Source organism: Benincasa hispida, chromosome 1, assembly GCF_027475165.1.
Source record: "Benincasa hispida cultivar pf3 chromosome 1, pf3_genome.v1.1, whole genome shotgun sequence".
In the NCBI taxonomy this organism is placed as follows: Eukaryota; Viridiplantae; Streptophyta; class Magnoliopsida; order Cucurbitales; family Cucurbitaceae; genus Benincasa; species Benincasa hispida.
This window is the reverse complement of record NC_143478.1, coordinates 1905360-1919747: the sequence shown is the minus strand read 5'-3', so window position 1 is coordinate 1919747 and position 14388 is coordinate 1905360. Positions and strand designations below refer to the sequence as shown.

The 14388-nt window shown below is 34.9% G+C and overlaps 2 protein-coding genes across 5 annotated transcripts; one reads left to right on the top strand and one right to left on the bottom strand.

Moving 5' to 3' along the window:
- The first annotated feature begins 3080 nt into the window (after positions 1 to 3080).
- On the top strand, positions 3081 to 6390 carry LOC120081438 (alkaline ceramidase-like). 4 transcript variants are annotated; one of them, XM_039036322.2, is made up of 4 exons: positions 3081 to 3315; positions 4015 to 4329; positions 5332 to 5500; positions 6042 to 6390. In XM_039036322.2, the coding sequence occupies exons 2-4, from the start codon at positions 4079 to 4081 to the stop codon at positions 6045 to 6047; spliced, it is 426 nt and encodes a 141-aa protein (XP_038892250.1). In that variant the 5' UTR covers positions 3081 to 3315; positions 4015 to 4078; the 3' UTR covers positions 6048 to 6390. The 4 variants fall into 4 exon arrangements, with proteins under 4 accessions (XP_038892250.1, XP_038892232.1, XP_090172384.1 ...); XM_090316258.1 differs by having other exon boundaries at positions 3175 to 3315; positions 4000 to 4329; XM_039036304.2 differs by having other exon boundaries at positions 5332 to 6048.
- Positions 6391 to 6856: 466 nt separating this feature from the next.
- On the bottom strand, positions 6857 to 10206 carry LOC120081451 (stress response NST1-like protein). The gene is made up of 2 exons (XM_039036331.2): positions 9551 to 10206; positions 6857 to 7270 (listed from the first exon to the last, which is right to left on the bottom strand). Exons 1-2 carry the CDS (start codon positions 9959 to 9961, stop codon positions 7100 to 7102), a joined length of 582 nt encoding a protein of 193 aa, XP_038892259.2. The 5' UTR covers positions 9962 to 10206; the 3' UTR covers positions 6857 to 7099.
- Between the last annotated feature and the right edge of the window lie 4182 nt (positions 10207 to 14388).

Genomic DNA, 14388 nt, shown 5'->3' with positions numbered 1-14388 from the left:
TTGTACCCACCCAAACCAACCCAACTTGGGGGGCCAAACGCCCCATAAATTGTTTGAATCTCAAGAGTAATGGTCTTATGCTCCATCATCTTCAATATATTTGAATTAGTGGTGGTTTTCTTGTTGGGAATGTCATAGAACTCGCAGTTTATGTTAAACATTATATTTATTAATAACAATGACTTGTTGATTTTGCATCTTATTATGGAAATCCAATAAACGTATCAATGGCTATAGTCTGAATGCTGTAACTAATGACATAAACAGGATCAAGTTGACAGTATATAGCCTAGATGGTCTAATAAGTATATGGATGAAATTGTGTATCTCATCCTGGTAACACCATTGGATGCGACTCACTCTGTAGTTGTTACAAGAAGTTGTAAGGTGTTACAAACAATGTGATCCACAAATCGTTCATGTTGAGACATGTGAGTAGGGGCATCCTATGCAATGAGTTTGCATATAGACTGGATCACGAAAATAGACACTTTTATTTATAATGACCGTTTATTGTTAAAACTGACTATTTCGTTTAATATGTAACCTAGGTTAACTCAATCTTAATCCTGAGCTAGCTACTAACTCCTGTTTGTTTGATCCTTTGATTTACAACGGTGAGAGTAGTCAAACAACACTGCTTAATAAGCTTACCATTTCAGGGTTAAGATCGAATGAGTAGTTAGGGACATAACCTTGCAAGATGAAATTCACTCCTACCCTATTTAGGGTTAGCAGATAGGTTGTTCTTTAAGTACTGATTCCAGGTCTTGAATAATCGGGGCCCTGCCTTTTCATGATAGAGAAAGGATTTGGTTCATAGAGATTATAAATCAGAATTGTTCATTAAAGAATCCGTAGGAACTTAAGGAAAAGATGTATTCATAGGGGTAAAACGGTATTTTTGACCTAGCTGTGATTACGAACAACCTGTGAAGGATCGACTTATTTATGTTTATTAAGTGGACATGATATATCTATAGTGAGGGGAGTTCAACTATGGGCTATGGTGGAGTGTCCCATTAGTTAGCGAATGAGGGTTAGATCGGACTAATGAGTTTAGTCAATTAATCTCAAATCGTTGGAGCCCATGATCTATAGGTTCGCGAGGTCCCCTACTAGCTCGTAAATGGATAAGCTTTAGAGTAGCTTGAAAAATTAATTTAAAACGTTCAAATTAAACGAAACAAGAGAACATATATTTAAATGATTTAAATATATGAACATAATTGTTGTGCAAAAATTAATTTAATATTTGATATTAAATTAATTACTACTTTTAAATTAACTTATGAAATTAATTTTAGAAAATCATTTTTCAACTTTATTAATCAAAATAGTTTTGAAATCATATTGTGTTTTAAAAGAAAAATGAAAACCAGATTTTGCATGTTGCACAAAATGGAGAATACATTTTTTCCATTATCTTCATCTTCATACTCACACAAAAGCCATTAACTTCTCTTCATTAATTTTCCAAGCATGAGCTGCAAGCCATGCATTTGACTTCTTTGCATGTTCATTTGCAATATATAAAGAAGTTTGGAGCCATTTGAGATAAACTAGTGCAGAAATTTTGAGAGAAAAATCTATGTGAGAATAAACTGTTATTCCTATCCGGCTGTTGTGTGTTCTTCATTGTTATTCACCTATTCAAGCTTTTCTTGAGTCCCACAACTATGTCTAAAGCTCCAAAAGGATAATAGGGAAGACTTTGAGGTCACAGTGAAGATTGCTGCTGTACATTTAGATTATTGGAGAGTTCTTTGATCTTAAAACAATCTTTTTAGAAAAAGCATGTTTTAGTTTCTGCAAAAATTAGTGAATTTGAATGCTTATGGATTCCTGATACTTCCGCTACATGTTATTTAACTCTTTCATTTATACCCTCTTTGATATACGAGGACCGCTGATATATTTACAATAATTATGAAAATATAAAAAATTACAAAAACACAAAAAATACGAAACTACATCTGATAAAAAAAAAAAAAAAGAAGAAGAAGAAGAAAAAAAAAAGAAGAAGAAAACAATCAAGATAAAAAGGAATTGTATATTATAATTATATCTAATTAATATATTTAAATATATAGGTATATAGATAGATATGGATAAATTCTAAAAAAAAAAAGAGAGAAAAAAAAATCATACAAGGTGCAGATTAAAAAATATGGTTAAAAAAATAGTAGAAATAAAAATTCAACCTCAAGATAACTAAAACATAACCGTCATTACATATTTATTATTGCGATTATTTTTTATTACTTCGTTTATTACTAACATATCATATAACCATTAGTATATATTTATTATTGCGATATATATTTATTCAGTTGAAATAGTATATATTTATCATATAATCATTAATATATATTTTTACCTCATTTTCACTTTTCATATAATAGATTGTTTATTGAAATATATTTTTTATATTATTTAATTAAAAATAAAAATATTAATATTGAACTTAATTAATTATAAAAGTGACTAAATATTAGATTATGATTAACACGATGTTGATTAAATATATTAATTAGTTAATTTCAATTATAAATTACTCAATTTTTACATCTTTATAATTGAAATTATTACTGATTCTAATTAATTTATATATTGATAATATATATATATATTTATTTAATAATTAGTCTATTATTGACAAGTTAAATACAAATATAATTTTTATTTATAAATTATGATTGTAATTTTTACGTAGAACCAAACATAGCTTTTTAAAATACAAATATAATTTCAAAAATCAAATCCAAAAAAGTTGGGAGAGTGGGCTAAGGAAATTCAAGTAATATATATATATATATATATTTTAAAAAGGAGAGAAAATAGATGTAAAAGGGAAAATCCCAAGAGAGATATTGATAGATTTAACCTAAGAATTAATTTATTATTTAAAACATTACTGGCGTTATTTAAAAGGCGTTATTTGAAAAAAGGGGAAAAAAAAGCGAGGGGCGTGACGAGCTACATAAGCACGTGAGCGCGTAGACAACACGCGGAATTAAGGCGATTCAAAGTCAGATTCTGATTCCATTAATCACGATCCGCGCCAAAGCTCGATGACCGGAGCAATATCAACCGTCGACGTATATAATCTAACGGCTACAAATTGATTTCCGTCATCTTCCCTTATATCTTCACCACGCGCTCGTCGTCCTCCTTCTGGGTAGCCCTAATTGGTTCGGACTCTCAGCTCAGATCTCCTCCGATCGCTTCGCACCACCGACAGAAAGACCTCAGGAATTTGAATTTCAACGATCCAACAATGGTTCTTCTCTAGCTTAGATCTATTTTGGACGGGTTAGTAGTTTCTTCAATTTTTTTCCCCTTCCCTCTTTCAATTTTGATTTTTGCTCTATATGAATAGTTGTATTGCTCCGTGATTGTTGTGTTTGGAGATTCGAACTGTTTTGTCTGTTTCATGAATTTCCCGAGGAAGTCAAGTCATGATGAAAAAAATGGAAGAAATGGAAAAAGGTGCCATGGTCAGCGTGGTTAAGGTTCTAATTTTGCTTCAGAAAACGTTGCCATGATTATTAGTATCGTTGTGTTCAAGTTATTTCACTCTTGACGTCTCTTCTTTGCACGGTAAAGAGTGTTAAGGAATGATGCGCGAAAGTTGCAATTACGTTTTCTTAGGTTAGTGCGATTCTAGGTTTGGCGGTTTCTGTTATTGTAAGTAAAGTACAAAACATGAAGTTGGTTATTGATATTGCGGTTTCGAGATTGTTAACTTGACCAAGGAGTTCGGGAAGATGGAGAGCCTCTTTCTGTCTAGATATTTCACACCTGCGGGTTGTTTTCGTTAATGAAATTGGGCAATTGATCCCTTAGTTCTAAGATTCCGTGATAATTCAGACAAATTTCCTCATCAAATACATATTTCCTTCAGATGTTTCAGTATTTGCTTGGGTCAAAAATGGAAGTTGTTTTTACTTTGACTTGTATGTGTGTTACTTTTTGCACTGACTTATTACTTATTAGAGAATATGATTACAGGTTTGTAAATTCTGAACCATCATAGCAGGCAATTCAAGTGTTGTCGGGTATACTTGATTGTAGAATGGCAGATACAATATCTAGTTTCTGGGGTCCTGTCACATCTCCTGAGTGGTGTGAAAAGAACTATGTCTACTCTTCTTATATTGCCGAATTCTTCAACACGGTATCAAATATTCCATGCCTCATTTTAGCACTTATTGGTCTCGTAAATGCTTTGAGACAAAGGTTTGAGAAGAGGTTTAGTGTTCTTCACATATCAAATATGGTCCTTGCCATAGGAAGCATGTTGTATCATGCCACCTTGCAACGAGTGTAAGTCTTCTTCCTTTATATTGAAGAATAAAAGCACGAAGATGACTATGTGGCAGTCCTATTTTTTGGCTTGGAATTTCTTTTTAATTGTTTGAGTTAGAAGTTTTAAATTTCTGTGTAGAGGTTGTGATTAGTAAATCTAAAAGTCTTTAAGCTACCTATATATTATAGATTCCGCCAGTGATCAAATTACTAAATGTTGTGGTGTGGAGTTAAAAGGACAAAATATATTGGATATGTATAAGGAAAATATGGTGAACAAGAGCTTTACTCTTGTCCATGTCAATAGATTATTCTTTTTGGAGACTTTTTTTTCAGCTAAAGGAAAGGTACGAGGAAACGTCCTTTAGTTCTAAAAATAAACTAGAATTATTGGGAAACTTTCATTTGTTCTTTCAATTGCGCAACAAAAATTTGGACTGTGCTGTTTGGTTTGCTTTGTGCTTACACGTTGGGATGGGAAAAAGATTGATTTAGCCATTTGGGCTTACAAAAAACTTGAAAACAATTGTATCCAGTCTGTAGAAGTTGTATTTTCGTTAAGTAATGGAGTTTGTTTATGTCGATGAACCTAATATAGCTTATTTACTCTCACACACACAAGAAGAAAAGAAAAAAAAGAACAAGTTAGAACTGTCTCAGTATTTCATCAATTATTGGAATTCATTCTCTCATGGATGAATTTTCTGGTTCTTCTATCACCTCTGATTTTCTATTCTTCTAATGCGTTAGGAGTTGCAACTTTTTACATGTTCTTCCCCCTCTAGCCGAGGTTTGGTAGCGTGTAATGTTGAGTGCCCTGTGAAATTAGTTTTTTCTGGAATCTTATTGGTTTATTTCATAAATAGAGGATGTAGTATTCATAAATGTTCTGATGAATGCTAATTATGGCTAGTGGATGCCATTGAAATTTGTGAATTCTTTATAAAATTGGCTTATATGTTCTGTCAAATCTTCATCCGTTATCATATCTTTTGGATTAAACGATAAATTCAATTTCAGACAACAGCAAGGTGATGAAACACCAATGGTATGGGAAATGCTCCTCTACATCTACATCCTTTATTCACCAGATTGGCACTACCGGAGTACGATGCCTACGTTCTTGTTTCTATATGGAGCTGCCTTTGCTGTTGCTCATGCAATCATACGTTTTGGAGCAGGCTTTAAGGTACATTATGCAATACTATGTCTTCTCTGCATCCCTCGAATGTACAAGTACTATATTCACACGAACGATATACACGCGAAGCGGCTTGCAAAGTTATACTTGACAACCATCTCTCTTGGGACCGTTTGCTGGCTTTTCGATCGCTTGTACTGCAGGAACATCTCTAGCTGGTATTTCAACCCTCAGGGTCATGCATTATGGCATGTATTAATGGGATTCAATTCTTATTTCGCAAATACATTTTTAATGTTTTGTCGTGCTCAACAACTAGGGTGGAACCCGAGAGTAGTCCACTTTTTGGGGTTGTTTCCATATGTGAAGATTCAAAAACCAAAGAGCCAGTGAACGAAGGTTGTGTGTCTTGGGAAGGAAAAACGACATTTTTTTTAAATCTTGAAATGGGTTTTTGGTTTTGGCTGGTTATCATCAATAGGATTAGACATTCTTTTACCCCTCGCCTGTTCTTTTTCCTTCTCATATGGATGTAAATCATACTCAGAATGTCAGTGCCATTGATTTAGATTGGGTTTTTTTCCTGCAGGTGTAAACTTGTGTCCTATCTTCTTTCTTATTTTTCTCTTTTTGGCAGGTTATTAAGCAGTTTTCAAGTTTTACTGTTCTTATAGGATTTTTCTTATAGGGATTTTCCATTTATTTGCAATAGAATTGTCTTCCAGAAGAAGCAGGTTGGAGTTTAGTTTCCCAATTTTGAAACAATCAATAGTTATTTACATATTCATTTGGAAGTTCTAGAGTGCAATGGATCGTGGCAAAGTCCGATGATTATATACTTTATGGTTGTAATTGTAACTGATATGGTTTACCAACTCACATACTTTATGGCTGTACTTGTAACTGTCATGATTATCTTACCATTTGAGCTTTCTTTACCTGCAAGAACCAAACACATTTAATTAATAAATAGTATCATGATACTAGCATAAGACATGTTATTGGTTAAGACATGTTATCGTGACTAGAGGTGATTTCTTGTTAAACTAAAGAATAATGCTATACTTGCTGAACTTTAAATTTGCACAATCGAATCTTACAATTAATATCACCTTATACTTCAATCAACTTGGACTCTTCATTAAAATTTTGTTTTAAAATTGTCATGGCTATTTTCATTTCATTAAATCTGAGAGTTTTGTGATGATCTCCTTTTTTGTTACATGAGTTGGAACAATTTTATTTAAGCAATTTTGAACTAATTTCACATGAAATGAAAATAGCCATAAGTAACTAACAAATGGAAGAAACTTAAGCCAAAGAAGTTGCACAAAACAATCTCCAATTAGACAAAAGAGAACTAAAACTGATGAATTATTTAGATAAACACCAAGAGACGAGCAATGAAGATAACATGATACAACATTCTAATTTTTTCCCCGACAACAACAATAATAAGGTACCACTGTATGCAAAATGTTGACTGTTTCATCATAAGCAAGAGGTGTGGAAGTGAACAACAAAACCTTGGATATGCAGAAAATTATCATTTAGAATCTAGTGATAATGATTAAAACTGCTTCTAACAAGAAATGTAAGAAACTGGAACAATGTTTGGACAAATTATGACTGAAAAGTAAAAAAAACTCAGAGAGGGGTGGTATTAACAATGGCGTCCAAAAGCTTCTCTTCCAGTTTATTTTCATCAACCCACAAGGAACTCTGCCGTCTTAGTAGATCATTCTTTTCTTTCTTCTTTTCGTCCCTCTTCTTTTCCATCATTCTCCAATGCTCAAGCTTTTCAGCTCTTTCTCTCATCTACATATGACATCAATCGAGCGATGTTAGATGATTGTATGAATCTACAGATAAACAGATAATCATCGTTTCGAATGTCGGACAAGAAAACTAGAATATAGGGCAAGTTTCCCAAACAACCAAATAATTACCATCCTTACTCCTCAGGAAGTAATTTCAAGACGGGTTAATCCAATTGAAGGTCATGAGATAATTGAGATCTTTGATGAGTAGGAGTATGATTTTTTAAATTATTATTATTATTATTATGATTTTTTAAATTATTATTTTGTTATTTTAACTTTTACCAACAGATTGACCTATGTTTGATGAGTAGAAACAAATTTCAGTTATAAATGAAATGAAGGGAGCTTATAGGGCTCCAAACTTAAAACTAAGCTTGCCAATTAGAACTTAAGAGAGACTAAACTTTAAAGAGGGGATTTTGCTTACAACAATACAAATAATGAAATAAAATCAATTTGAAAAGTGATCCAAGGTAGAGATATCGGGTCCGTTTGGATTGACTTAAGAAAAAATATTTTTTTAAAAAAACTCATTTTTATTTAAACACTTTTGATAAAATTTGATTAAAATACACTTGAAAAACTATTTTGAGACATGCCAAACACTCCAATTTTTTTCAAAATGACTTATTTTTTTAAATTAAACACTTGAAAATGTATTTTAAACATACCCATCATCTCTGAAAATTCTTGCATTTCTTTACCACCAACTAGACCAGAAGAAATTTCTGTTGAATGACCATAATAATGTCTTTCTCACACTAAGGAAGGGATGGTCAACAAAGACCAATGCAAGAATAGCGATCATATCATTTGACCAACAAGGACTAACGCATGAGCATGACTATGGAATGTCAACACGATAAGGTTCGTGAGGCGTAATTATATACACTAATGATTTTAATGACATCAAGATATAAGATAAGAATAAAAATCAAAACTAAGAGTAACAAGATCTATACAGAAACTTATTATAAAGCATCTATACGTTTTTGTTATATCTAAGAGTATCCGTATCAACAAGCAGGAATTTCTTTCCGCCACAGACTGTATAGATGCGGGTTGGTTTAAACAATATTGAAAAAGAATATAGCTCTTCTTCCTAGGTGGTCTTCAGCGTTCTAGATAAACCAACTCCAGGAGAAAATTAGAGCATAGCTCACGCTAGTTTACCGGAAGGTGTAATTACAGCAGGCATTAGAAGCATCAGGTAGGTACATTTCTAGGACCAAGAGCAATCTCCGAAACTTCTAGGTCTCCTCAGTTGGGGATTTTTCCAGTTAAAATTTGGAATGACATCTGGGTGGATTCTCGTGCATTTGTTTCCCAAGATAGTACAAGTTTGGAGATTAGAAATCTTTCAATCGAGGATGGATAACGGAAGCTGAAATTTAGACTCAGAAGCCACGCAGATGAAAAATAAGTGGGGCAAGGCAATTATTATTACTATTATTCTTAAATGCTTACTTAGGAATTCTGAGAGAGAGCCACTGCATATCCCAAAATCAATCTAGAAGCTAACGGAAAGGAGACTTCTGAAGTCATTTAGAAAGACAAAATAATTTTCAATTCTAAGGTTGCCGATACCAAGCCCTTCCATATTAAAGGAAGCTGGACTTTGGTTCTAGTTCAATTAACCAAGTGGCAACCCCCTTATTCTTTAACACTCCTGAACGGAAGTCCTGAAAAAGCCTCACGGTCCACCTTTGAAGGCAGTGTGAAAAGAGAGGCATATCATAAATAAGGAGATTTTACTTTTGAGGGGTGGCTTGAATAGGCTTGAATAAGAGTGACTAAGCCTCTTCTAGAGATGGGCAACTTGCCCATTTGGCACCCACTAAAATCAAGGGCAATCTGCTTTATGAGGGAGGCCTTACAATTGGTGCTCACTGGGATTAGAGGAGTTACCCAGTAACCCAGCACATGAAATTCAATAAAATATCGAAGAACTTAGCCATTCTAAAACTTGTCTGCTCCATGGTCCTTCCTTTACATTCAGCCAAGTTAAGACAAGAAAACGAGAGCAGCAATACTAACATGTAGCATATAAGAATAAATATACAAATTCAGGCAAGGAAACTGTTCGACTGAACCTAAGAAAACAGATTGCACTTCTCCCAATCACTAAAAGAAAAATTAACAGATTGCTTTCTGAATCCAAATAGATTGGAAGAAGTAGCGGATGCATTTCCAACCAAATTCTCACCAATTAGAATCTTCAAACAATAATATCTCACGACGTAAATGTTAAAGAAGATAGAAAAAAAAAACTTACCAAAGTCAGTCGGAACTCTTCGTCAGCAACCTTACGCTCTTCGGCTCGGACTTTAGCAGCTTCAGCTTTAAGCTTCTTGCGTTCCTCATTGGCAACCCTAAGTGCTTCTCTTTTGGCTTCGTCCTTGCGCTCCTTTTCGAGTCTCAAGAGTTCAACCTCCTGGATGTAATTCTTGCGTACCTGCTTCATCTGCTTGGCGTAGTCCCTTCGGAGCTGAGCGAGTTTGGCCTGCGCTTCCTTGGGGTCTTTCGGCGCCTCCCAGCTGCCAATAAAGGCGTTCGCCTCCAAGTATTTGTGCGTCTGCTGGTGATTGTTGTGGTGAGCAGATTTAGTGGAAGTGGATAAGGAGCGAAGAAGGTTATTAGAGAGATCGGTTGCAGTGCGGATCGCGGAACGAGGCGTAAACGCCATTGATGTCGCACAAGCTTCTGGGCTTCAAAATCAAAATGATCTGAAATCTTATTTTCGGATTTGACAAGATTTCGAATTATCTAAATGGAGAAGAATAAAAGGGGAAACAAAAAAAAGAAAAAAGTTGGATCATAGAGCTCGAGATGGAAGCATTGTGCAAATGGCAGTTGCGGAGCGACTAGGGTTGGCGTGGCTGCCGTAATTAGTGAGGGAGGAGAAATAAACCCATATGGGTTATAGGGTTCATTTTGTTTTTCTTTTTAGGAAAATTTATTTGGATGATCCAATTTTTGGGTCCAAAATGTCAAAGGATCTATTTTTATTACCCTTACACCAACTTCACGAGGTAAATATCGCTCTCGTCTTATTAAACACTTTCGCTCTCGCTTGAAATTCCCTGGTTTGATGTGATTGCTCGTCAGTGTACGAATGATTTGATAATTTTCATGACGAAAACCTCAAATTAAATCAACAATACCTAAACATAATACAATGGCGATTTCTTTAAACTCTAAACTCCATTTCAAGGGTGATTACTTATCTGATTTTTTACAGTGTTTTGTTGAACGGAGATTTTTCGAACGGGGATTTTTCAGAACGGAACATGTTTTTAATAAAGTTGTTTCATTATTTTGAGTCTGTTTAATTATTTTTGTTGTGTTATTTCTGGAAAGGTAGCATTACGAAATTTTATATTGGGAGAGAGTGAGAAAGAGCAAGAGTAAGAGAGAGTGTGAGATTAAGAGAGAGTAAGATTTTGAGAGAGAGCGAAATTGAGAGAGCGAGATTGAGAGCGAGAGTACACTTCAATTGCTTGTACAACTTAATGAAAAATGTTCTCTTGCTTTGTAGGATGACAGAAAAGTGTCTACTTATTCAATATGGAGGTGATTGGGATGAGAACGAAAGTTCGTATATTAGGGGACAGTTGACAGGAATTATTGTGCCTTATACATTGAAGTATGAAGAACTTAAATCTCACATTTATAGGGTTACAAATATCAGTTCTTCAGAGTTTGATCTTATACTGAAAGTTAAATATAAGCTTGAATATGAAGCCCCTCCAAAATACATAAGGAATGATGATGATGTTCGCTTCCTTCTTTTGTGAGAAGAGCTTAGTAGACTTCAGTTAGCTGTAACGTTGAAATCGAATCAGGACGAAAATATTGGAATGAGGTTTGGAAATGTGAGTTATGATGATACGACTGTGGACAGACAATACGAGGAATGATATCAGTTTCATCGGGAAGAGGATGATATTCCACTACTTACCAACACTGTACCATCAACATTATCACTAGACAACGACCGCACTAATCCAGCAAGATTGAATTTAGAATTGGGCGTTGCTTCAGTTGTTGGTAATGAAAGACCATCTAGATTCAATTATATGGATTGTGGTCATCCAGAGCAAAGTTGTGGTCATTCAGTGGATGTGAATGAGCAACCAACAGGATTGAATGGAATGGATCGGGATCATGGAGATGTGCGTCATTCTACAGCAGCTTCAATGGTTCCACCATTTGTGTCTTTAAGTCACATGACAAAATTTGATTATGCCTGACACCTCTTCATTTGGGACAGAGGACGTTGAAGTTGGTAAACTATTTTTGAGCAAAAATGACTTGAAAATGAGATTACCTATTCTGTTTATCAACAAAAATTTCGAATTTAAGGTCAAAAAGTTAACCAAATCTCTGTTTACTGTCAAATGTATTGGGGAGGCATGTAAGTAGAGCCTTCGTGCAGTCAAAATGGAAGTGTCTGATATATTTAAGATCACAAAATACTGCAGTTTGCACACATGTTCCATTGGAATTCTGAATCACGACCATAGACAAGCAACTGATACGGTTGTTGGTTAGTGATTAAACATAAGTTCACGGGAATAAGACGTATTTATAAACCTTATCATATCGTTGAGGATATGAGGATAGATTATAGCATGAACATAAGTTATGATAAAGCGTGGCGTGCAAGGGAAGCCATGTATGATCTCACTAGAGGTACTCCAAAATACTCATACTCCATACTACATGCTTATGGAGAAGCGTTAAAAATAGAGAATCCGGGTACAATCTTTGAGATAGAACTTGAAGATGAGGTGCATTTCAAGTATATGTTTATGGCATCAAGGTCTTGTATTAAAGGTTTCACAAGCTGTCGGCTTGCGATAATTGTTGATGGGTCACACTTGAAAGGAAAATACAAAAGCACCATGTTGGTTGCAGTTTCTATGAACGGGAACAATCAATTATACCCACTAGCATATGCAATAGTGGACAATGAAATCGATCGATCATGGAAATGGTTTATGTCAAACTTGAAATGCCGTATTGGAGAACCCGATAATCTGGTGTTTGTGTCTGATCGGATGGTATCTATCAGCAATGCTATTCGTGCATTTTTTCCCACGGCATTTCATGGATCATGCACATGGCATATAGAACAAAATTTTATTACAAACTTTAAGAATAGCACGGTTGTTGGGATATTTAGAGATGCAGCAGACACATTTCACATGACAGAGTTCCAGACAAAATGGGACGAACTCCATAGTTTTTGAGACGGTGCTATCACAAAATATCTGAAAGACATCGGTCTTCAAAGGTGGATACGAGTTTACCAAATAAAACGAAGATATGATAACATGACATCCAACAGTGCAGGGTGTTTCAATTCGTTAACTAAAGAGTATTGACTATTGCCTATAGTATGCTTGATTGAACATGTTAGAGGAATGCTCCAATCGTGATTCTATGAACGGAGGAATAACTGGGCATCTCGAACGACATTGCACTCTAACTACTGTGAAACCTAATTGGCAAGTGAGGCCGATAAAGGCAAACGATATCGGGTTGAGCCTATTGATTGTTATCGGGTCCACGTGCGAGATAATCGATTGGACGGTATTGTCAATCTTCACACGAAGGAATGCACGTGTAAGGAATTCAACTCATTTGGTATCCCGTGTTCACATGCAATTGTTGCTGTCAAGGAATGAAATATACCCATATAAAGTCTTTGCAGTCGATTTTATACAGTGGATTCTCTAATGACTGCATATGCGGAGCCTATAAATCCACTTGGCCACATATCTGAATGGAAGATACCTCCTGGATATGTAGAAAAGACTATCATTCCTCTGAAGTTTTTGGCACAAGTCGGGCGATGGAGAGTAAGAAGAATACCATCCAGAGGAGAATTTCACAGATAAATGAAATGTGGTCGGTGTGGGAATTATGAGCCTAATTGCCAAAATTGTAGCGAACCGCTCACAACCATGCGACGTACTGAAAATGCCAGAAACCGTGACACATACACCCCACATATAGTTTAGTTTATAACTAACTTGTAACATTTCATTTATTATAAATACCATTGATCAGTTTTTCATACGTCATACTTGTAACATACTTCATACTTGTAACACTTCATACTTCATACTTTCATCTTGTAAACAAAAAACAATAACAAGCTGGAGTATTTCTATAATAGCAATCTTCATACTTGTAGCAAAAAACAACAACTTCATACTCTCTCAAAATCTCGCTCTCTCAATGTTTGAACTTTGAACCTTGAACTTTGATATAATTTTCTATATACCATTGATGCAATGAAAAGAGCAGTAGCTCAATTATACATGTTCTGATAAAATGTATGATATTGAACTTTGAACTTTGAACTTACATAAAAAAATACATGTTCAATTATACATGTATACCATTGATACATGATACAATGACAAGAGCAGTAGCTCAATTATACATGTTTTACATACATAAAAAATACATGTTTTACATATATAAAAAATAAATATTTTTACATACATAAAAAATACAATAAAAAATACATGTTCTATACACATAAAAAATATGGAGTGTTCGCCCATAGTTGATATGCTAATTGCATCCTATATTCACTCATATTCTCCTGAGTGATTACGATGGATCAGCACCAGTCACTAGGTACTCTAGTAATTTTATTGCAAAGATGCCACAATCAAGCGACCCATGCTGTATGTCGACGTTCATAGGTCGCGAGATTTTCCAACGGGCTGTGGATAGGTCCAGCTTTGAACGATCTACATCACAAGTAGTGAAGTAGGGATGGTACTGCGACAGTTAATGGCTCTAGCCAATTCACCAACTTTATCATTGGTGTGTACGACGAAAGTGAATCGAACACGAATATGTGGCCTCTGTTAATGTCCATTGCAAGGACCATCCAGTGCTCACTGATATTCATTTCTGTATAAACGAAATCCACATCTGCCCATTTGACATCGAATTTACCGGTGATGTAGTCCTTATACGCGTCTTCATCCTCCCATGCTAGGGGAGTCTCCAGAAGTGTCTTATTCTTTATTCGTTTAAATACCCCGCCACGAGCATTAAGGTGACTTTGTCAAATAAAATGAGAAG